At 38.7% G+C, this 26,033-nt stretch overlaps 1 protein-coding gene across 1 annotated transcript in view; it reads right to left on the bottom strand.

The window, feature by feature from the left end:
• Positions 1-1,243: 1,243 nt before the first annotated feature.
• The window catches only part of Pect (phosphoethanolamine cytidylyltransferase), a 39,951-nt gene continuing 15,161 nt past the window's right edge, over positions 1,244-26,033 (bottom strand). The window contains exons 3-8 of the mRNA XM_019046162.2: positions 13,153-13,265; positions 10,229-10,295; positions 9,408-9,633; positions 8,637-8,837; positions 7,492-7,709; positions 1,244-7,038 (exon numbers count right to left, since the gene is read on the bottom strand). Coding sequence (XP_018901707.1) covers positions 6,921-7,038; positions 7,492-7,709; positions 8,637-8,837; positions 9,408-9,633; positions 10,229-10,295; positions 13,153-13,265 — 943 coding nt within the window. The 3' untranslated portion in view covers positions 1,244-6,920. The remainder of the gene's footprint in view (positions 7,039-7,491; positions 7,710-8,636; positions 8,838-9,407; positions 9,634-10,228; positions 10,296-13,152; positions 13,266-26,033) is intronic.

The raw sequence follows: 26,033 nt of genomic DNA on the forward strand, positions 1-26,033 counted from the left end.
ATGAACTTAATTCCCAAGAATCATTCAAAAAATTGGCTTTGCTAAATGGAAAATAGTGTATTTCCTTCGGAAAATACACTAAAATGTCTATGAAACTATTAGTATTAGTAATTACTTTTCTCTTGTTGTATAGGGTGAAAATTAGCAACGTTGGTATGTCCTTCAATTTTTTCTCAAATTTGTTACATACTTACCCAGATCAAGGTAGAACCCCTAGGTTAAGCTAGTTTTTGGATCTCATTACAATGTTGATAAGTTTCAACTGACAACTTTACTAGCACTTCATATAAAGGCGGAAAGGAGGGTCTGTACAAGTATCGATAATATTAGGGATTTTTTATCAATTCATGAAGAAGTATTTTCTGTGAAATTAATTACGGACATTTTCAATCCTCCCTCAGTACCTAAAGAAGTAAATTATCAATTGAGACTTTGCAACATTGCGCTGAACTCAAGCCCATCTGGGCACACCTTATGCACATAGGTTCTTCAAGAGGAAAAAGTCATCTGGGTGTGAAGGTGTACATAATATGCCTTGATCAATGGATCAAAAAGCAGAAGCATCATTATAGCAGAAGTTATGTCATACTGATATGATATTTTTATCATGTCATAAACTGATATTTGTCAAACTGATTCCTACGACAATATGGTCCATTAGGACAAATGTTTGCACTACTCATAACATCTCATCAAACTAGAAAACAAATATACTTAGACAAACTTTACACGAAAGGGACAATAGTCTCATGTATGCATACCTGAATACCTTATAAAAATTCATTTTCATTTGGCATTTTTTTACCAAAAGTTGACTGTGCCATGCGTTAACAGTGGTGGGAATGAGGAATCAACTCTTTGAGCTGATTTTTTTTTTTTTTTATTTTCAAGGTAGGAAAAGAGAAAAATATCAGTGATAACTTCTTGTAAAATGTTCCTGAAACTTCAAAATATTTATGGAATATAAAAGAAAAATGTCAGCTGTAAAATGATCATAATGCGAATACTGAATGAGCAAAAGATAATGGCCGAAGAAAACTAGAAACCTACTTTAACTCAAATAATTCTAGGTACCGTTTTACGATCCTCAACTGGGCAAACAAGGTTTGTTAAATCTCCTAAAAAATCAAGATTCATGAGAGGCAGGTTTTCAGCCGCTGCATTGTTTTGTAATGTTTGCAATGCGTTGATATCATACATTTTTCTTGTTATGGAATGATAATAGAAGAGAAGAAGAAAAAAATGTTGTTGAAAAAATAAAAATTAAATATAATTGAAAATTTTAACAGCATAAGGAATTGTCTACAGAAGACCGATGTTTTACCATCGGTGCAACAATAGGTCCTTTAACAATGATTGAATGGTAACTTAGCCTTTATACTTCATGCAAGTTACAGAAATTACAAAGCTACACAACTAGGGAAGCAACAATAGCTAGCTTGCAGTTGCTGGCTCACAAAGTTAGCAATTTGAATCAAACAGAACATGAACGCAGCTAAGTAGATAAGCAATTTTTGTCATTGAGATACCTTGGGAACCTGACTTAAACAACTAAAGCAACAGTGGTGGGTACGTAGGATATTTAAATGAAAAAAATAAAATAACTCTTATGGTTGCACTTAATATTGACATAGAATTTCACAGCTAATTAGCCATGAAACACTCATCAATGATTCACATTTAACTTTTAAAGTCAGTATGTCTTATGAGAAGAGAGGAGGTAGATTTTGACGAACTTTGAAACAGCACAACATTCTGAAGTATGCATTTCTACAAAGCACCTTGCGTGCAAATATTCAGCACAACTGCCGTGAGACTGCGGAAACGCGGACCTCGGTTTGTGGCGCTGCAGACTTCCTATCATATTTGATTCTTTTAATAGAAAATTCCTAAACGTTGTTTTTTGAAAACTTAAGTGAGTGTCCTTCTCTGGGTAAACAGTATTTTGTGAAAATTTCAGGCCTTGACTTTGGTTTGGTCACCTTTTAAAATATAAAGAAGGAGCCAAGATTTGGAACTCCTCAACCGAGATGCACCTCTCATCATGGTACAAAGACAGGCAGCTAAAATGGTGAAGGCAGAAAATTACGGCCCATACCGTAATATACGTTAAAAGGATGTATGTTTTACAGTGCAGCTGCAGGACATTACAGGACTTTTTCCCACAATCTTTTGCAGTATCCTGTATATGCACCTGCAGTAGAGTGAACCTTAATATAACTTTGCCACCTTTTGTTTCAGATGCCATCGACCCTACAGGAAATTTTCGAGAAAGCTAAAGCTCTGAAAAAAGAATTGATTAATTTTCCTAATGATGAAGAAAATGAAGAACTACATCCCACTGTAGGTGGATCTGCCGCGTTTACTCCACGTCCATCATCTTGTAACCCCTCACATCTTTTTGATGGACCTAGTGAAAGCAGACAAGCAAAGAGGTGGCTATCTCACAATGATGGGAGGGCGATGCTCAGTACAAAAGCCAACATTGATAATTTGGTAAAGGTCTCTTCATCTCACACACAAAAGTCGATTTTCAACCAAACAAAAGAAAGAAGAGGAGGCACAATGAAGACCCTGTCACTTCTACCAAAGGAATTTTTTTTTCCATTCTTAATTTTTGACAGGAGAAAATTTACAATTAGTTGGATTCTAAACCACTCCCAGCATATCTCATCCATGATGAGACTCAATGCACCTCTGTTAAAACTCAGTCCAAATAAGAAAGTATTTCTGCCCAACAGAACCATGTGCATTATGACGTGAGCCATGTTATGCATATATTCTTATGGGTCCCAGGGCTCATGTCTTAATGCACATAGTTCTTTTTGGCAGAAATACGTCCAAATAATGTCTTGACACTGATGTGGATAAATTACAAGTCAAGACAATGAACAATAATTAAATTGTCTCCTAAGAAACAATACAACCTGATCAGCATTTCCAGCGAGCACACTTTGATAACAGTATTACTCTCTGCATTAACAACTTATTCATTTCCATAACAATGGACAGTTTAGTCGTCTTCTTAAGAACATAAATTCCTCTAAACGGAGCATTCTGCGACAGGTTGCTACGATAGCTAATGAGAGAATTATCGTCCAGGCAATCAAAAATTCTCTTTCCTCTAAAATTAAAAAATTATGCTTTTGCTACTTTGATAGAGGATTCCTTGAATTGCACAGTCGTGCAGTTTCTTAGGCGACAGACGAAATTACAAAACAAAAATAAAATAAAGCAAAATGTAATGTAAAACGAGTCCCTCTTGAAAAACTTCATGTTGTCTCTGAATCATCAGGTATGCCTCTATTTCACATATTTTCGACAAATAAAGCTAACACAATAATTTTACATGTTAAAAACCTTCCTTCAGAAGGGAGCACCGAGATGCTATTCCCTTTCAGCAGCTTAAACTGCACATGACATGCGAATCAAGAGTTTTTGTATTTAGATCAATGGTAAGAAATACTCCTTGTAAAACTCAAGTCACTCTCGGTGCATACAAAAAACTTAAGTTCTTTTCAAATCCTTTATATTTAATCAATTTTGCTTCATAAGAGTTGGTTACAAACCAAAATGCAAATTAATTTACTTCTAACGCAACTTTTTCATACCATTTGCCACCCAGCACTTGTTAACAATATAACTTCAGGTCGCTCAACAAAATCCTGAATCCGGAGATGAGGTAGACCCTCCAATAACGTTTTTGTATTTGATAAAATTCTGATTGGCAACAATTTGACATACTTGGCACAGACAAAAAATCACTATCATAATTCATTTTAAATATAAAATGCAGACGAACTTGATTTTAAAACAATTCATTCTTGAGACTTAGTCTACATATTCATTAAAAACAATACAAAACTGATATTCTTCCCTGGGGACCCATTTAAGTAAGAGGACAGTGTAGGATACATTTAAAAGAGGAGAAGAGAGCCTTTTCCGGCTCTTCAAAAGACAATTTGAAATACTTTTGGAGGTGAAAATATATTTAAATTTTAAAGCCTTGCCAGTTGCAACTATCCTCTTGAAGCTCTGCGCAGATTGTGGTCATTGATGAAATTACATAAGTAAAATTTCTACAGATACCGATGGGCTAGAAATATCCTGTATTTCCTCACCTTGGTCAATAAATCATGTTACCTATCAGCAAGAAACGGTCCCAAATGCTTGCATGCCTGATTTTGCAGGTCTTTCACACAAAGATTTTTTGAGAAGTTTCATGAAAAAACACTCAGCACGACCAATATTCAACGGCTTAAAGTCTCTTGAAAAACTGAACTTGAACATGATTGACATCTCATGTCAGAGAGATATTGCCATGAACTTGATAAACATCGGAACTGTTTAGTCAAAAAATGTGATCGTTTATTACTAAAAAAAGTTCATTTTGAAGATCGAAAACAGATAACACAACTAACCGGTGAATGAAGTCGCTTCTGAAATGACAAATGAATTAAAAAAAAAAATTAATTTGGCAGAAAACCGGGGGCGAACAAAGACACCAAAAAACAAAAACCAAGAATGATTTAGAGCGTTACTTTTTCATATGCGACTAGCAAGATTAACAAGAAAGGAAAAATTTTATCTCTATTCCTGCAAAACCAAGAATCAAGAAATTGAAGCTCAGTTTCTCAATGAAAACATCATTTTACCTGCTTCCTTTTGTAATTCTGCTGGCAAGAAATGAAACAGTGACAGTTCCAAACGTCCAGGTTTCCCTAATTGTTCTTTGTAACTTTACTGCGGACTGGATTTTTTTCGAGCTGATTAGGTTGTTTCCCATGAATAATACATAGCCCACAGAATGGCTTACGGCCAGAATCAGCCGCTTGAAGAGATACAGATCTTACAATAAATTAAAAGTGACATAATTACAATAACTTATCATACTTAAATCACTTAATTAATTTTCATCTGACAGTACTTAGTTGAAATAAAAGGTATCAATGTTTACAAATGACTAGAGGAGGCATAACACAGCCTGAGAGCTTTGAGTCAAAAGTGACACAACTGGAAAAACAAGAAATGGGACTTTGAAACAGAGGGCCTTCACAAAGCTGGACGTTAAATCAGACCAAATAAGGGGACTGCTGCAAGCATCAGATTTTTTCTTCTCTGGTAAGAGAGTTTGAAATGAACTGACTGTTTAAATATTGAAAGCTCAGCAAAGTTATTTCGGTACTTTTAATACAATTTTGCAGACACCTGAACGGAAACAAATGAGTCGTTAAGACTAGGACATGATATGCTGTGCGATTGTGCATTGACGTAAGCACAATACTTACTAAAAATTCTTGTATAGAGATAAAATTGCTACAGGATCTAGGATAATCGCTAAAAGGTTGATGATCCTACCGATTTTATCGCCAAGAAATTGCAACTTAATTTCAAAATATCGCAATTTTTCCGTTGAAAATGCTACTTGGGTGGCGCCCTTTGCCAGTGGCTACTTTTTAATCGCCTCTCAATAGACCTGCAGCCGTGTAAGTCGTTCCTTAAAATTACCTCTGCTAATTGGCTTTTCAACTGCATAATAAACAAGAAAAACATAACAAAAATATTCAAAAATATGGAATGACTCTTCATTTTTGGCCTGCAGGCTACAATATCTGCAGGACTAATTAAATGTGTATTACTTGTAAATTAAACAGGCTGCATAAAAATAGTTTCCCAAAGAGAAATAAAGGCATTGATTACAATTTGGTAACTTAGTTCATGAAGGGAAAAAAATGAATAATTTTCTAGTACGGTCAAAAACTAAGCAAACTAACTTTACGGGAAATCATAAAACACTGGTGGAATTCACAAATTTTGCTGTAGTTGCCCTATTAAATAAAAAGATTTCAAAGGTTTGAGGCTTTGATACTTCTTCCGACTTGTGGACTCCATTTGAAAGTTTTGAAATATTTTATACCATGCAAGATACTTAAAAGTCAAAAATGTTACCAGTTTTTCTCACTAACAGTGTAGATCAATTTCTAAAAAATGAAAAAAAAAAAAAAAAAAAAAATCAGAAATAATACTTTAGTTTACAAATTTGGGAGAAAATTTTACAGGCATAAAAATTGTAAAATTCTCTCGGGGATAACAAAAATTGCTGCTGTATTATTCAGAATGCAAAAAGTTTAATTTAAGTTTCGTATCTTCAGAATACACCTCTGATTTTTTAAGCATGCTGTACTTCCGTGAAGGTAAATACCGAAAGGAGAAAGACTGGTGTACTTCAAAAGTTTGTAAAGCCTGACCATATTTTCGTCCCTCTAAGTTGCAGTTCCATAAAATGTGATCATAATAAGTTAACATTTAACATTATTGGATACTATCTAATCAATGATTAAAATACAATAAAAATGGGGCTTAAAATCATATTTACAAGCATTTAAAAATAAAAATATAACAACAGTTAAAATTGAGTAACAAATTTAAATTAGAATATTGAACAATGTGAGAGTACGGCTCAGCCAAATATACAAGCCGAGACATGTTTGTCCAGTTCTATGACAACAGTCTTACTTGCAAATACAATCACATCATTTTAGAGATCTGTTCAAAATATAACTATCCCTTGACACTCTTTCATCACATAATCACTTCTGGAGACATTATTACAAGGCATCGCATTTGATGTTTAAGAAAAGCCTACTCTCTATTACTTATGATATTTTATCATCAAAAATAGGAGGAATTTTTTTCAAAGATTCCTTAATTCATGTGCTTTTGTTTTTGAGAGTAAGATGAAAAATATAGCAAAAGAGTTGTGACATCCGATAGTAAAATCAATCTGTCCATTTAATATAGATCTCTTAAATCCCTTAGTTCCATACTTGACCTATCATCTTAAAAAATTAATGGTGTATTACTGTTCACTGTTCACAGGTATCGACAAGTCACTGGAATGTTTGGCATAATTAAAGCCTTCAACTGCTCTCTTTCCCTTCAGAGCATCCATTTCTGACATCTTTTTTTGAATTCATGAGATCCAACAAAGCCAACTCTTTCCTTTCTTTTTCAACATTTCGAGCTTCAAATTCTAACCTGAAAAAGAGAATTGAGATTGAGAAATAAAATGGTATAAATATGAACTATGAGGAGCTGGGAGATAAACATCAACACTACCATTCTTCATAAAGAGGGTATCAGTGATACTAAAAGCTCCTTTTGAAAGGTTCCATGGGAGAAGAGATCTAAAAAACTCAAAATTGAGTAAGGAGTATATTGCATAAGGCAGCATTTCAAAAATAATTTGACAAAAAAATACTTTAAAAAAATAAGAGTGTCAAATGAAATTGAGGGTGCGAAAGTTAAAAGTTTACAGTTAAAAAAATTTGTTTTGGGAAAAAATTGTTCAAAGTTTGATTTGAATTGTTTGAGGCTCAGCATTTTCTGACCGTAAGAATATTTTCTCATGATCAGAAAATAATTTCATTATTTTCTTAAAAACATTTGATTTTGATTGCTTTTTCGATCTTCAAAAAAATAAAGAATTACCTGTGTAATATAATTCTGTCGACAATTTTTTCTGTTGTCATATCGTTCCCAGAATCTAGTAATTTGAATTTGCCAAGTTTCTTAGGATAAGCATAAGGGTCCATATCATTTGCATACTTGTAAAATTGTTGACCATGACAGACAATGTCAACGTTAAAATGCTCCATCAACTCTTTATTCACATTGTATGGAGCACCGATTACAACTTCTGAGACATACTGAAAATAATTCAAAACAGAGAAGAAAAATGAGAGGAGGGTCAGGCGCTATTAAGTATTTTCACATGATTCAAATCAATAACTTTACCTTCCTACAGCACAAACAATTAAAGGAAAAAGTCTATCCTAACCGTAACCACATTAAAAAATAAGTTTCATTAATTTATAAATTAGAAATACTAAAAAGTGGAATTAACACATTTTTTTCATGGCACGCTATTCATACAAGAGTGCAACACTTATGAAAACAAATGTCTATTGACTCAAAGTTGGACACTCAAAAATTGTTTTGATTTCAGTTCTGAATTGAACAGTTCCGTTTTTCAGAACCTATACCCATGAGAAAAATGTGAAAACTTCCATTTAGCTTAAAATTTTTCCATTTTAGGTATAAGCAGTGTCAGACAAATAAGTCGACAGTTTTTTGAGCCCATGCCAGTATTCATTTCTTCTGATTGAATCAGAATCCACCTTAAAATCAGGCATTTTGCAAAAAATAGGCGCGATTTAGACAGGAAGTCGCATTCACGAAGCAGACTTTAAAACTAACCACCCCCCCCCCCCCCAGGAGCACTCCATCTCCATTTACAATGGAGACAACCTATCACAATAAAATTTAATGAAAGAACACCAACAGCCTTTGATTTTCGGAACTTCCCATGATTTTTATGGGCTGACCTAAAAGCAGATGCTGAACTTTTCATTATTAACTATTTATTTATTAGACTTTCAAAAATAAAGTTGGGATAGAAATTTTGAAATAACATGATAAAGTCCAGGGTTTTTTAGTTTTACCATTGGAATGAACCAAAATGTCCTGCCTGACTTTCATGAATTCGGATTCGTCATAGGCAAAATACTTATTCAATAATTAAGTTTAAGAGATCTGTGACAAAAAATTCATGTAAAAATTAAGTCTATACTCACTTTACAAGCTAGTACACTCAACGTTCGTTCATGAAGGTTCATTATTGGGTAATTTGAGCCCTTGTAACGATTAACTACTGGATCTGTATGAAGGCCAACAATTAGAAAATCTCCTTCTTGCCTAGCTTTTTCTAGAAAATCCAAGTGACCTACATGGAAAAGATCGAAAGCACCAGCAACATACACCACTCGATCGTTGGGCTAAAATGCAAAAATAAAAAATAGGTAATGAGGTCACCAATGAAAGTCCGGATGCATATTTATTTGAGCAACACAGCAAATGTGGCTCTCTCAAATGAAAAGAAATTTAAAAATGTATACTCAAACAAATTTGGACACAAATCATAGCTCAGTGGAGAGATCAGTTTTTAAGGTATTGACCTAAACAAATTATTTGACTGTGACAAATGACATCCTCTTGCGTTTCTTCGAAGTTATTGTAGAAATGAGAAAATATTGGAGGAGAATATATTGAGCATGGTTCATCAATAAACGCCCACCCATGAGGATAAAATAATGCCATCTCGCATGAACTATTCATCATAAATGAGTGGATTGCTTTGAAAACTGTCCGACTGTTAATTTTCTTTAGTAAGCAGAAAATAGTTAAGGAGTCTTGATATTTCATTTTAAAATTGTAAATTGTACTTCTATGTTTGATGGCAAAATAAAAAACGAGAATAAAAAATATTCATTGAAAGAAACTGATGGGAAATAATTGAGGCTTAAGAATGTTGAATGGAGCTCAGAGATTGATAGATGAAGTTGTACCTTTGGTTCTTTTCCTTCACTAAACTGACTAATTTTCTGCGTTGTAGGTAGGAATTGGGAGCAGCCTGTATAAGGTGAGCGCCCTGTGGAATCAAGACCCATATAAGACGAATCGTTTTTGCTAACTTCATACTCCTGGTCCCCTCGCCGGAAATGATTCCTCGTCAGCAGCAACATTCGCCCGACCAAATCTGTCGTTGACACTCCAGCAGTTCTCTTGACTTCCCTGAGAAAAAAAAGCGGACAGTTGTAAAACATTAAAAATGTTTTCATTGTAGATAACTTTCATAGCTGATTTTCATAGAAAGGGTAAAGTAAAAAGATTTATAACTTCAAAAATCTGTTAGCTCATTGATGTTATGAATAACCTTCAGGGAAAATTTTATTCCTTTGAGTGAGATAATATGCCCTACAATGACATCAAAGTGCAGTATTTACAATTTGAACTTAAGTGTTGCGGCAGATTTGATCCTTTTCGTTTTAACATTAAAAAATTCAGTTCAAAAATTAATTTTGAACTGTTGAGTATTCAATGCCCAAAAATTTTAGACAGAAAAAGAGTAAAACTTTGGGGAAACATTATTTTTAAAAAAATGACCTTTTGATTCCCTGAGATTGACTAATATGCCTTGATAAGTCCGACGGGATATCCCTCCTTTTCCTGCTCATTTATTCAAAATGTTGAATATTGTAATCTGTATATTATGGCTGTTACATGCCCTGTTTATCTACTTCCTCAGTCTGGTTTTGAAAAAAAGTGGAGGGGAGGCAGGAATTTTCAAATTAAGCAAATAGATGGAAAGAAGAGAGGTGTAACTTACTTGTAGCGGCCGGCTTTTTTGACAAAGTGATAAGTATCAATACCGTCTGCTGTCATGGTAATGTCATCTGTAATAATGGATAGATAAAAATAATCAAATTAATGCGACCATAGAATACTTTCATTATACCTACTGACAACCAAAAAATGCAGTCTTTGTAATGTGAAATTAGAGTAAAATTTAAGTTCTGCTTACAATGATTTTCATTATTCATTGGCATAGGGAGGAGAAAGGAGACAGGAGAGCTATGCGACTCAATTCTTTTCTGGTACTTTGCTTTTTGCCTAATCTTTCCTGCCTGGCAAGTGATTCTAAGAAGTGGTTGCGAAGACATTTTCACCACGTTACTGCCAAAAGTAACGTTGCAGCAAAATTTTCATGACATATTTTTGGTCATTACCGGATGAGTTGTAAATGCGGTGCATTGAAGCACTTTCAAAAGTTTAGTATGCTTTTTAGCTTTGCTTTATGGAGCGTACAAAAATTCCTGATTGAGAACACATTATGCCAATAAATATAAGATTTAAAAGATTAGATTTTAAGGAAAAAGTTTTCATAAGTTTCTCAAGTTGTTGGATTTACGGGAGGATATCAGTAATTGCGGGAGTTATTACTAACAAAAAGTAGAAGAAGAATAGAAAATTATTCAACGACTATTTTTTTTTAAATATTGCTCCAAGACTAGAGAACTTAAAATCGTGCTCATTTAAGAATTATGACGCGAGATCGATCGCAGTTACGATCCCCGAAATTAGTCACCCGTAGTGTAACTTGAGCCTTACTTAATTGATGGGCGGTCCCTAGGCGATAGACATGAATTTTAGATCGCTATCAGTTCAAAGTTTTCTTAAAAAGATAAAAATTCAATCAGGAAAATAACTATTTCAGGAGCACTTCAGGGCCGGATTAAGGGGGTGGCCACATAGGCCGCGGCCCATGGCGGCAAATCTAGGGGGCGGCAAATTTTGCAGTTTTTTTAAGTGTGGGTACAAAAAAAGTCGGATTTAGAAAAAAAAAATTACAAACGAGAAAAGGCTACAAAATCTCTCATTTCCTGAGAGTATAGTAATTTCTAATTTTGTCGTCTTTCAGTGATACAAGAGACAGCACATTTAATTAGTCGAGTTAAGAGAGCAACCAAACACACGATTTGGCTTGGAACGGCGCGACTTTGGGAGAAATGATGACGAGGACTTGAGATGAAAAGGAGAAGCCCTCGGCGCGGCAATCGGCATGTAACACATATTAGTGCCTGCAAGACTGCACGAATACTTCACGCATTGCATCAAACACAGTGCGGTTATTGTGGTCAGCGTGAAACGGATAGCGCCTACAAGAATGCATGAATACTTCACGCATTGCGCCAAACACGGTTTGGTCAGCGCGGCGCGGCGGCGGAAGTTAAAATCATCAAACCAAATTTTGTGTTTGTTCTTTCATAATTTTTTCGTACATCTCTTAAGAATGGAAGGCCTTGTCCATTAGAGATAGGTTTACGAAACTTGACTTTCGCGCAAAGTTCCGTGACCTTTTGCTATAGTGTTGACATGGCTTTCCCAAAAAATGTGTTCAACACGAGTAAACGCGTCTTATGCACCCCTCCCCCGCTGGCACATTCACTTGATGGTTTTTATTGAGGTTTCAAAACGAATGAGAAGGGGGCGGCAAAATACAGGCGGCCCATGGGCGGCAAGAAGGAAAATCCGGCCCTGGAGCACTTTGTAGACTCTCTTTTCTGGTCCCGGATTCAAAATTAATGCGTGCAAATTTCCTAGCTCTCTTATTTGTGCATTCGTAGCACGAGCATACAGCACTACAAACTTGGCCTAGAATCCCCGTTTTACAGAATGCGGAATGCAATTGAAAAATTAACGATCATCTGGTGTCTGGAAGAGGTTTTATAGTATTCCCATCTGACGCTTGCTCACTATTTTCTTTCATGTTTTATGTTAAGCAGACTCGAACAAACCATCAGTTCGCCTGTTATAAATGTCCATGAAACTATAATTGAGTCTTTATTGTAGGAAGTCCGCCGGACTGGTTGGGGGGGGGGGGAGGCTGTGGGGGGCAATCGCCCCCTAAACGCTGAGCAAAATGACCTCGCAGGAGCTTTTTTTGGCAGAATTTTGGGGCTCCATTCGGTACTCTTTAAGGAGCTCTTGAAGACCCCTTTCGAACCCTTATGTAATCAAAGAGGGTCCTTAATCTCTTATTGGCTAGGCCCAGCCCTAGGAAAATTTGGAGCCATTCCGTTCCAGGCGATAAGAGAAATCTTTATACTTCCGCAACTTCATCAGAAAAGAAAAAAAAACACTTGTTCGGGCAACTGCGACCATTCTCTGTCCTCCAAATAGTCCTTTAGTCGCGAACCATTCGATAAAGTGATCAATATCAATCTCAACCCCCATTTTCATAATCACGCTCTCTTCACGAAATTCCGGTATTTTTGCGCTCTTTGCAAGGGATGTTGTCTACTCTGTTGTGCTATGTAAAAACGCCGTATGAACATTCGGGAGTTGCCAAATTTCCTCTCAGAAAATAGTCATATTTGAAGAAAGTTATGAAAATTTTTAAAATTTTTCCTTGACATTTTCAGGAACTTTCGGTGAAAGTGTGAACAAAATTACCTATCTGAAAAATTGGAGGAAAAATAATTAGAAATTTTCCCGAAAATTTTAGATTTATCAAAGGAAATTTGGCAACGCCTGAAGGTTCATACGGCATTCTTCCTTAGCACGGCAGTACTGATAATGGAGTTAAACTGTGGGACAAATCGCGCACTCGACACTAACTTCCTCACGCAATTTTTTGCGGGGTGAAAAAATCCATAACGCCCCCGCGGTTCACAGTTCATTCGTGCGGCTTCTCCGAATTTCACGGAACAAGAAAACTCCCGACAAGGGAGCGGGAGATGGGAATCTTACCTCCGTGGACGCAGAAATCGCACTTGTGTTTGTCTAGGGTTTCCAGGGTGGTAACGTAAGGGGCTCCTTCCACCACCTCGTCGACCCATTTGATCCCGCGAACCATTTTGTACCTGTCAACAGAGAGAAAGATATACTTCAATCAAACACTCCTAAAATAATCAAGGTGTCTACTAAAACACGCTGGCTATAAATCAGTACTTTAACGGTACTTTTTCAGAACATTCCCAAGAAATTCAGTACCTCTTCGACAGAAAATTTCAGTGCTTTCCAGTACCTCAAATTGACGAAATTCTTCCGAAGAATTCTTCTTTATTCGAAAAATCTTCCAATTTTTCAGATCATTTTTCTCACCATTCTGCTAAAAAGTCGTGAAAATTTCAGGGAGATTATTCATAACTTTTCCCAAAAAATGAACATTTTTTCAAAGGAAATTTGGCAACTCTTGAACGTTTATGCGGCGTTTTTCCTTAGCACGATAGTATGATCCATCAAAAGCGAAATATTAATCCTCCTTACTACAAATTATAATCACCGTGGCAAAACTTTTCTGCTAAAACTTGAAAAACTAATTTGACCTAGGTCAATTTAGGCCTGTTATATTGACTGTTCCCTTATCAAAACTTCTCCCCCTTCGATGGCATTTCGATTCATTCAAGACTCACAATTAAGTGAAATTACACTCCCGCTCTATGCGAGCTTGAATTTGCAGCATTCGAGGTCTACTTAGACGTCACGAGGAAAATCTGAAAAAAATTCCGCTCAGAAAATAGCTTAACGGAAATGACCCGAGCGTTGTAGAATGTAATTAACAGAAATAAAGATGGTGACTCGCTCTCCAGCGGATGTAATGGACAAAAGGATATAAAGCCCTGATAAGAATCTATGAATCGAGATGCAAGGCAGATAACTCTTAACGGCGCAAATTATGTCATTTGGCCGGGGCTCGAAAAAGTCACCGTGTATGCATCGCCAAGACACGTGGGCACATCATCATATAGATTCATTCATGTTGGCAGCAACATGGAAAGATGTATCTAGAAACATGGCCCCCGTGGCGTAACTTTCGCCCCTACCGCCCCCGCCAGGCAGCAGAGAGGGTAGGCAGCATTACGGGGGGCGTAAAAATTTGAGAAACGAAAAACTTCGCAGCGGCTCGGATAGGCGAGGGGTGCAAAGATTCGTAGTCACCTTCCCTGTGTGCTCCCCCCCCCCCCCTCCCTTAAATGAAAAGGAAAAATAGCTTATTCGTTATCTAAACGTTCTTGATGGGGAATGCGATGACTTAAACCGTAGAGGGCACATCTCTTTCGACTATCTCTTGGTTAGCGTTAATGAAGTTGGAGAGAAACCCTTACAGGTTTCGGGGAATTTGCGATGTATTTATTATCAAGTTATATCACCTCCTTGGTAAAACTTGGCAGTAGAATCTGTGTTCCAAAATACCATAGACCTACGGCCGGCTGTACGATTTCCAATAGCTTCTATAGCCGGCTACACCATTTCTTATAGCCTTTTATAGCCGATGGCAACTAAGCAACTCACAGCCAGGCGATAAAGTGTATGCTAAACGTCGCTAATTATGGATGCTAGGACTTGGTGAGTTTTTGGACCACTGCTTTCTTTTTGGGCCGTAGAATCTTGATTTATTTTGCGAGGAAAGCTCCGTACTTTTAATGGATGCCTGCCATTCCTAATATCTTAGAGCGCCCTCAGTTTCGTATGATGCTGTGCAATACCTCTGGTGTGAAATAGTTGCTTCAAGCGCCGTGGCACGGTGCGGTGCGGCAGGCGGGCAGTCAGCGCAAAACGCGTATTGGCGCCTACAAACCTAACAGGGATACTTCACGCATTGCGCAATGCGTGAAGTATCCCTGTTAGGTTTGTAGGCGCTAATGCGCCGCCGCTCCGCTTTGTGTTAGGCTCTAATATTTAATCTCGCGGAGTCAGCGTTGTTCAACTCATGATTTTGAAATGTTTGCACATCCTGTATGGATTATTCTCGTTTTAATTGATGAAAAAAAAAATATGTATTAAAGGAAAACATAACGTGTGTTTTGTAAATATTAAGGTGGTTCCGTATCAAACTTAATGATTTCCAAAGCACACGAATTTCTACACAATTTCCTTCAGCCTTTTATAATCGATGGCGAAAAAGCAACAGCCAGGCGATAAAGTGTGAAGCCCGGCTAAAGGAACTATAGCCCGGCTGCATAATTTTTTATCGCTCCGTATAGCCCGGCCGTATTATTTTCTCCGCATTTTACGGCCAGCTATATGATTTTCTGTAGCCCTCTTTAGCCGGCTATAAGAATTCCTATGGTATTTTGAAACGCAGCTCATTGTCTGGCTTTATTATATATTTAGCGAATTAACAGATGGTATTTCCCGTATGGGGGACTGATGTCACAGGTTTAGCAATCCTGCGGACCCCAGCTGGTAACCCCTGCCTCATGGGGTAGTGGAGATGGTCACCGGCTTCAAGGCGTATGAACCACCCATTGGAAGGGCAGACAGGGCTCTCAGCTGTAGTGGAAGCAACCTGTCTAGGAGAGGAAACTCCGAAATCAAACCCCGGTCCTCCAGGTTGGGGGTTGAGTCATCGGGCTAACTCCCCGATACTCGGAAAAAGGAATACTGTTAAAAGACCCAATAACAATTGCCTCGGTACAAATGGAAATAAACGGATTTATCGGAAAAAATTACGTAAACGGATGATGGTTTTTGGAACATGGAACGTACAAGGAATTTCTACGAAAATGACGGAAGTGGTATCGGAGATAGGGAGTCGCGGATTTGATGTCACGGTATTAACAGAAACGAAGAAGAAAGGACAAGGCTCTGTAAGTGTAAAGGAATACGATTTGTTTTATAGTGGCGTGGAAAAAGATCAGCGAGCTCAACAGGGTGTTGCAATTCTTATTCGCAAGAGCCTACGGAAGTGCATCACTACATGGGAAGCTGTTAACCCCCGAATGATAAAGATGAATATGACAGTGTTTGGCCATAAAATCACCATTTTGGGAGTGTATGGAGTCAACGATGATTCCACTGTCGCAGTGAAGGACCAATTTTTCGAAGAATTGAACGAGGAAATTGGTAAGATTGGATCCAGGAGGGAAATCATTGTGTTGGGAGATCTCAATGGTAGAATAGGACGTCAAATTAAAAGTAAGATCGTCGGCCCTTTCGGAGAGGCGGCACTAAATGATAACGGAGCCCGTATCATTGACGTATGTGAGCAAAGGGACATGAAGGTGCTCAATGGGTTCTACCAACACAAGGATATCCATAAATTTACTTGGGTTCAGTCTACTCGCGGATTGAAATCAATCATTGATTATGTGGTTGTCAGACAAGACACGGGAATGAAGATTCAGCAAGTTAGAGTGTGGAGAGGTCTTTCCTGCGGCAGTGATCATTATTTCCTCGGGGCGAAAATAGCTTTCCCAGTGAAAGGGAGCCAGGAGACCAGGCAAGCACAGGAAGAAGTTCACCAACAAAAAGATCGTGTCAAGCTTGTAAACTATAACATTGACAGCTTGCAGCATCCAAGTGTAAGGGCTTTATATGGAAAGCGCTTGGATGAGAAGTTGGGCGAATCAAGGGACGGTGATACCGAACAGCAGTATCAGTTCCTGAAGGATTGCATTCACTCGGCAGCAATGGAAGCTCTTGGTGTCGCTGATGATAGGAAAGTTAGCGAAAAACCTTACTGGTGGGACGAAGAAATTGAGAAGGAGATTCAGGAGAAACGGAAAAAATATCATCAGTTCCTTTCCTCTAAAAAAACAGAAGACAAAGAGGCGTATAAAAAAGCTCAGACGCAGGTACGAAGGCTCATAACCAAGAAAAAGAACGAATCTTGGGAGAGGAGCTGTAACAAAATAGACACGTACATAGGAGGAAGGAAAAGCACTGAGAGCTGGAAGTTGCTGAAAGGGCTGCGAAGGGACATGAAGCGTGACTTAATATCTCCGATATCCATTGATAAACTGGAGGGGTATTTTAAAAATTTACTGACAGAAAGGCGACCTGAATTTCAAGATGGAGGCGTAAGCTTGGAGTATACTAACGATAATCATAACTTGGAGATCCATATGGAGGACGTGGTAAAGGCCGTACGAGAGCTGAAGAACGATAAAGCTCCAGGTCCGGGAAATATCCCTGCTGAGTTGATCAAGTGTGGAACCTGCAAGCTGTTTCAACGGTTGAGATACCTGATGCAAGATTGCTTGGACGGTGGAAAGGTACCGACAGAATGGAAAGAGTCTTGGGTGTCACCTATATACAAGAAGAAGGGTAGAAAAGATGAGTGTGATAACTATAGAGGACTGTCGGTTGCAGGTACCCTGAGCAAAGTGTATGGAAAAATCTTGAAAGCAAAAATTGAAGAGGAGTGGAAAGAACATGAAGCGGAAGAGCAAGCAGGTTTCAGAGCCGGTCGGTCAACGATTGATCACTTATTTACCATCATCCACGTCATAGAGAAAAAGAAGGGAGTTGGCCAGGAATTACATCTAGTGTTTGTGGATCTCCAGAAAGCTTACGATAGTGTGCCATTGATGAAACTTTGGGAAGCCTTGAACAAAAGGGGTTTTAGTGGGGGACTAATTAGTGCTATTAAGGAATTTTATGGTGGGGCTTTCTCTAGGGTTAAATCGCATGGGGAGTTATCGTTGGGGTTTTTAATTACTAAAGGACTGAAACAAGGGTGTTGTTTGTCGCCAACCTTATTTAAAGTGTACCTGGAAGAAGTTTTAAAGGAATGGAAAAGATGCTGTTCGGGAATGGGCGTCCCGCTACGTGAAGATGGCACCCTTTATACTCTGTGCTTTGCTGATGATCAGGTGGTAATAGCTCAGGACGAAGAAGATGCGAATTACATGACGCGGAAGCTAGTGGAAGTATACCGAAAGTGGGGAATGGAAGTAAATGTGGTTAAGACGGAGAAGTTGGTTATCGGTGGTGATCAGCAAAGCATTGAACTGGAGGATGGCCGGAAGATCCTGGACTGTGAAGAGTATAAATATCTCGGAGTTTGGTTAACTAAGGACGGAAATTTGGATCGGGCCATTAAAGATCGGAATGTGCAAGGCAGGAAAGCTATCGCGATGCTAAATGGGGTTCTCTGGGACCAGAGTATCTCCAAGGAGACCAAAAGGAAAATTTACAACGTCATCGTGAAGAGTATCGTAACTTACGGGAGTGAGGTCTGGCAACTTAAGAAAAGAACTGAAGACATGCTTAGGGCAACCGAGATGGACTTTTGGCGAAGGTCTGCTGGGATATCGAGAAGAGAGCGTATCCGCAATGAAAGGGTACGCGAGATAATGGGTGTGGAAAAGGACATCGTGCACGATATCAGGTCCAAGCAGTTGGTCTGGTATGGACATGTGCGAAGGATGGCAGATGATCGGTTGCCCAAGCAGGTCTTCGATTGGGTTCCTCCCGGAAGGCGACGGCGTGGACGTCCTGTGAAAGGTTGGCGACAAGGGGTGGAGGAGGAGATCAGAAGGTGCCAATTGCCTGATGATCTCTGGGAGGATAGGGGGCAATGGCGATTGGGCGTCGCAGAGCGCGAGGCGGCGCTATAATCGCGACTTTATGTATGTAACAGATGGTATTTAGGCCTAAACAGACTTTTGAAAATGTATAATTCTCAAAATCAATGACTTAAAGTTTCACCTTATTTTAACTAAGGGTAGCAAGCTTTTGACGAAGTGATGAAAATAAAACAATCAAAACATTGACAATTTCGCGATAAAAACCAGCAATAGTTTACTTTAAGGGCAGACTAGCCAACGCTGGAATTAAGTTTAGGTGTAAGAGAGACACGCAAAGTAGTAATGTAGCATCATCCCTTGGTGTCGCATGCGACGAAAACTGAACGTATTTCTTTGTGACGCCTGGATGCAACTATTCGACCTCCGCGAACGTCGGGGTTGCATACGCACAAAAATGAAGGCGTTTTGACTTCATACATCCGTTTCAGATGATTAAAACTAATCGATGACGAATTGTATAGAGAGGCCGGCCTTAAATTCATTCCTCGCATAGAATCCTAGGTAAGGCGTTGAAAAGCCGCAAAAAGCACGTATGTTCTATTTTAAGTTTTCCTTTATTCAGGTATTTTCACTTATAGGTATTATCATGGCTATGCATTTCTCACTGTTGAGGTTTACGCTTTTGCATAACGTCCAAATCGCAGTCGGAATTTAGGACGAAAAAACTTTCTCTCAGTATTACCGATTGCTCAATTAGGAGTGATTAAATGTTACAGGCCCTCATCCGTAAACAATCGCACACGAACTATTATGAAAAAAAAAAATTCTTGATTGAATGGATAACTTAGGTAGTACGCTAATAAGAAAATTGATTTCCTCTGTTGATATATGGGAAGCCACTTGTTCATACTGGCCAACTGCGGGTGTATAATTACGAAAAGTATTCACATTTTACAGCCTCAGAGAGGCTGCCAAAAAAGATGCTTGATTGGGTTCCTCCTGGGAGGAGACGTAGGGGACGCCCAGTGAGAGGTTGGCGACAGGGGGTGTTAAATGAAATAAGAGATTGTCAACTCCCTGATGACTTGTGGGAAGATCGAGCTTTGTGGCGAGTAGGCGTCGTAAAGCGCCAAAGAGCGCTGTAAAAGCGACTCATATATATATTCACATTTTAATGTACAATAAGGAAGAAAAGGGAATCGTAGAGTGGAAATAACCCGTCGTGAAAGACGCAATTATGAGCGAGGTAAATAAATGTCGAAGGTGGCAACGGAAATTCCAGAAGGACTGCGTAGTTCACTGGCATTCCAGGGTATCCAGATAAAGATAAAAACTTCGCCACAGAGAGCTTGCTTCAAAACGAGAAAATAAACGAGCTGCTAGGAAATCGGCGCTATTAGTGTGACGTACCCGTCACAGAAAATCGATACATATAGATTCATTCTCATTGATAGCATTGTCAAGGGCAATGTTATAGTTTACATAAAAGCCCATGTAGAATCCTTTTCTTTAGAAATTTCTTCATTTCCAAATTCCTTGACTTACCCTGAGTTCTAAAGAAAAAAATTTCTTAATTTTTTTTCTTCCTATTTTCCGGCTGACTTTCGTTAAACTTTGGACGAAATTTCCGCTTCGAAGGATTTGACTTCAGAGAAGCATTCGGGTGTGTTCAATGTTGCCGTGCTAAGGACAAACGCCGTATGATCATTCGAGAGTTGACAAATTTCCTTTGATAAAACATGTATTGTTGACAACATTCATGACTATTTTTCCTTGAATTTTCTAGATATTTTAGATTGGGTGCAAATTTGTCTGAAAATTTTGGAAAATGATATTCGCAATTTCCCAGTAAATTCGGTATTTATCGGAGGAAACTTGGCAATTTCTGAAGGCTCATACGGCGTTCTTCCTTAGCACGATGAAATGGACAGTGGATATACGGTCGGATAACTTGTTGTGTGACTTTTCCCACGCATTTCCTGACTTTCTTTAACTTTCCCTAGTTGCAGCAAAGTCCCTGAATTTCCCAGAAATTCCAGGTTTTCCAGACCGACGAGAACCCCTCCCTGTGACGTCACGACCGATAGAGAAAGAAATCAATGCAACGATGTCATGTCAGGTGGAAGTAAGGAAACACGTACCTCGATTGTGAAATTGGGCTGCTTCATTTTCCTAAAGAGGAATAAACGAATTAAGTTTTTTGTTATGACATTTCACAAAACATCTCGAGAAAGATTAAGGAAAAAAAACCAGCGAAAATTCAACGAATTAATGCCAGTTGATTGTCTTCTGAGAAAATAAAGTGGGCCAAGAAATCTGCAACGTCGCAAATTGAAAGAAGCATTTCCGACCTCACCGGCTTCATCCATGCCCCGTCAAGTCCACGTTGGAAAATGATGCAAATTTCGAAGAAGAACGAGCGAGGCGGTTCCAAAAGTTCCAAGAAAACGCCCAGATCATGCGACCGAATTGAGAGCTTGTTGCTTTCCAGCGATCAGGCGATATGACGCAGAGCAGATACTGCGCGGTGATGGGCGAAAATATTCCTGGGTCGACAAAAATTATGATTATCAGTCACGAAAATTTAAATGCATTCGCGCGCCTTTATTGCAACCGACTTTAATTTGTGGGTGAAGAATTTTTCTCGCTCGATGCAGATGCATCTGATTTAAAATTGATTGTTTGAGTCATTGCTCCGATTGCGTCTCCCTGGGTATCCGAATAGACTACATCAATGCCTCATGGAGGCTAAAAATGAACATAGGTTTTATTGACTTGTTAATAAAGCTGGCTGAAAGCTTTAAAGCCCCCTGCAATCTAGACTCCCATTCAGTTGTATGCACACGTCAAGTTGAATATTTACTCAAGTTTCAGCGCATTTACACGCTGAAGTCGATATCGGATAATACGTAATGAGGAGTGTTAATGCGACGTCATCAGGCTAAATTGGTAGGGAAGGAAATGATAGCCTGGAAGAATTCAACTTCCGGTTTACTGTCCGTAATTTCCAAGAACCTAAGGATAATATCTTTCAGAAACCCCGCACTAACAATGGAGATGTTGCATGTGTGAGAAATTTGTGATTTGACTGTTGATTCTGATGTAAAAGTTCGCGAGAAACACGATGTCGTGGCCACTGGTTTTCTCTGAAATTAACTCCCAAGCGCAAAAAAAGCTCTCAAGTTGAGGGCAAAATGGAGGGGATATCCCACGCTATCCTGAGAGTCCACCTCTACATCAAAACAAACTCTCCATGCAAAGATAGGGAGCAAATACATAGACAGGGTTGCCGTGATTTCAGTTTAAGAGTCGCCAAATAAGGTGGCATCCCTGTCAATGTATTTGCTCCCTATCTTTGCATGGAGAGTTTATCTTGATGGAGAGGTGGACTCTCAGGATAGCGTAGGATATCCCCTCCATTTTGGCCTCAACTTGAGAGCTTTTTTGAGCTTGGGAGTTGATCTCAGAGAAAACCAGTGGCACCATCGTGTTTCTCGCAAACTTTTACAAAAGAGTTAATAGTCAAATCGCAAATTCCTCACATATGCAACATCTTCATTCAGACAAATCCGACATTTCCCGATGGTCATTGGGAATCGTTGCTGAATTTTGCGCGACACGCGGAAAATTCAGGCATCGGGTCGATGACTTCCACATGCAAGCCACATTCAGCGTGTGATCGCAGCATGAACCAGAATCACTCCGAGAAGGGAGGCTGCTTCCGGTTCCGCTGAGAAAAAAGAAAACAATCAAAAGCTCGATGAAAAGCCGATCACGCGTGCGCTGAAAAAAGTCTACTGGCGGTCGTCTTGCGGACCGATCGGCTGACCTGCATTGTTATTATCGTACATATTTATTATCAGCGTCGCTGTCGCGTCGCGTTCGTGGTGCGAGAAGAGCCGCAGGCCACTTAAAATAAGCATGCTTCCGAGTTCCGACACAATCAAGTTATTACCGCGCCGTGATTACTCGTGTTCCTACACAGAAGGGCTTATTGTCGGAAAAAGTGTCAACGATTGAAATCTTATTAGAAGCGAGCCACTTGCAAGGAAACCCGAGCAAATCTTATCGTCTACTATTCTATCACTCCATTCTCGAGTTCTCTCAATGGTGATTGTAAAGTCGAGAATATGGTGGGTTTTTTTTTTTGGGGGGGGGGGGAGACCACGGATCGAGGGGCCGTTCATATAAATTATGTCACCCAAGTAGGGGGGTTGGGGGAGGGGTCTAGAGGTGGATGACGGTGGGTGACGGGGAGGAACGGGGCTCAAAGTAAGGATGACTTAAGGTGATTCGATGGACGCCAAATTTTGTGTCAGAACGTCATGCGATATATCAAACGATTAGTTCCATTTTTTCAGCTACTCGTCATTTTTCTTGAGTTTTGAGATCGCAATTCTGTTGTCAGGAGACTAAAGATATCTTTTACCAGTTTTGACAAACAAATTCAAAGTAATAAATGTGTGGTTTTTTTCAGAGAAAAAATATCGCGTTCGATACTGATATCGAAATTTCCTCGAATGCTGTATTTGTCTTCTTGAAAAACCACACTTCTATTGCGTTGAATTTTTTTGTCAAAATTGGTAAGTGAATCTTCAGTCTCCTAACAACAGAATTGCAATCTCAAAATTCAAGAAGAATGACGACCAGCTGAAAAATGGAACTAATCGATGCGATACATCATATGGCGTCCATCGAATCACCTTAAGCTTTCCTGAAGGGGAAAAGGCTGAAAACGCTTGCTTGAAATCGCTCGAGGGACGGCGGCCCGGCTCGGTGATAGTTGACGATTATTGGAAATTTCCATCTCAACCAGATTTTTTTTTCTGATGAAAAAGTTCCATTGGCCTTAGCCAGGATTATGAATGGATACTCAAATGAAAGTGATTTGAAATGCAAATACCTACGCTGACTTCAGCTAAACTTCTGACAAAAGTTCCACCTCCACTTATTCAAATTACGGAAAAAGTCACTCAGAATTTGTTCAAAGGTAGGTAGTAGTCAACCAAAGATACCTCTATGTAAAGATACCTTTTATGAGAAACCTCATGTCGATGGCTAAAGTGCAAAATCACGTATCTTTATTGCGGTATTTTAAAATCTATATTCCTATTTAATTTTTTTGAAGCGAAACAAGAAAAATGTACAGCTTGACATTTCTACGAAATATTCTACACGTAGAGAGGAAAAATCAAGGAATTTTTCAAACAATTATAAAATGGGTAGTTTTCCAATGAAAAAATTAAGGAAATATTACAAGAAGTCTGCGGGGTCACAAACGGAGAAAACGCTCTTTGGCCATCGAGGTAATGAAATTTTGTAGTTTCATGAATTTTCGTGGAATTGAAAATGAAAAAATGAGCAAAATTGGCATTATGACTTCGTGTGAAAATTCATTTTGTATATTCTGGAGCCAATGCGTTACTTGTGAAACTCCCTCATTTTCCCTAACTTTTTCGGTTGTCCAAATGGCCTGCAACCCTACTTGCCACTCCGTAAATTTTTGATCAGTAGAAAGTAGTGACCGCAGCTACGTAAAGATAGACGGATTAAACAACGAAAAAATAAGTAGATAATTTAAAAACGAACTATAACCTAGGCTGGCTCGGCGCTGCTGCCCGCATATTTAAATTAAAACGAAAGGATCGATGAAATGCCATGTACTGCGAATGTGCCAAGTTTAGATGTCGGTACCGACGTAAATTTCAGGTTACTCTCAAGGCTCAAAGGCATTTTAACGAAAGTAAAAAAGGAAAGAAACAAGAGACGACGAGAGAAACGAGAGAAAATATTGAATTTAAAAATTAAATACAAATAAATATGTGACCGCCCATACAAAAAAGGGTCTAGATCTACAAAGGGAAAACTTTAAAGGGAGCTATTTCCGTAAGGTTTGAATTAGCAATCAGATTTTGAGATTTTGAAGAGGCACTTTCTGGTGTACGAAAAATAAATTACGAGCGCTTTCGTTCATTTCAACCAAAATATTGTACCAAATATACTTATTGTAAAAAGTACCAAATATACATAAGTAACATGAGGTTGCACTATAATCACTGCATTTTATTCTCTAGACGTGGAAGATCGGAATTTTGGATTTTTTTTTTTTATAATTTTTTTAGGCATTTTCTTTATTTTTTATGTATTACTACAGGTATTTGTTTTTATTTTTTATTTTTAATACACATATTAAACTGCAATCAGTAAACCGCCGTAATTCCGGTTTTGTTCAAAATTTTTGAATATTTTCTGCTTGACAAAAGTTCGTGGATCACTCCTCGTGCTCTTGAAGCACATATAAGTGCGACTACTAACATTACTTGCTACGTTACTTACGTTCCTAATAGTAACAATAACTCGATTTTTAGTTCTCGTAGACTTTTGTCCCTTTTTCCGTGGACGCTCATACATCGATGGATAAAGCCAAAAATGCGTGCCTATTATTGCGACGTTGTAGGTCTCGAGTGAAAATAGTTAAACATTACGGATAAATGTGGCATCGTTTTACTCTTGAAGAGCCTCCTGAGCTCCCGCCCTACGACTCCACTTTACGACTTGGCGCTGGTTAAAAGTTGGAGGGCTGGCTGACAGAGTCAAGACAAAGCTGGCGCGGTAAAGCGCAGGGACCGTACGCTAAGGGTCATACGGGCTCGGGCTCCTGGTGATCCCCCCCCCCCCCCCCATTCCAAACCGTCCCCATAACGAGGAAGGTGCAGGGATGGGGACCTACTTTCAGGATGTACGGGGAAAATCGTGGGTGCATTACTCCTTGCTTCGTGCCAGGGTGGCATGAAACGTAAGAAAGAAATGAAAGATCGGAAATTTCGGTGAAATGTTTCGTATGTTTTTGTTTTAGGGGCTAGAGAATGCAACTCGCACTCAAATACACAAAAATAGAAGAAAGTTGCAATTTTTACATTTTGTGAAACATGAAAACGAACCGGTATTTTTCAACATCTTTCATAAATTTCTGTTTCATGAGGTATTTTACGTAAAATTTCAAGATTTTATTTTTCATGAAATTTTGCCACTCTGCTTCGTGCACAGTGTCCCTAGAAAGAATAAATGAAAAAGAAGGAGAAAACAAGACAAATAGAGAAGCTATAAATCCACGGAAAGGGTGTTAAAGGTTATCTCCTAAAATTGTGGTACTTGCAAAAGTAAGATCCTTATTTTTTAGAGGTGCTGAAGTGCTTGACTGACCTTTTGATTTCACTGGTGCCGGAAGTATGACCTAAAAAGCTAACGTTTCATTATTGGTCCCCTCCGTGTTCGGATTTCGCATAAATTTGTTTGACCCACATAAATGGTCTTGCACGAATGGGAGATACCAAAGCGATCGATTCAAAGGCAAAATTGTAGCTATGGTAGAAA

This window comes from Bemisia tabaci, chromosome 4 (genome assembly GCF_918797505.1).
Source record: "Bemisia tabaci chromosome 4, PGI_BMITA_v3".
NCBI classification, from domain to species: Eukaryota; Metazoa; Arthropoda; class Insecta; order Hemiptera; family Aleyrodidae; genus Bemisia; species Bemisia tabaci.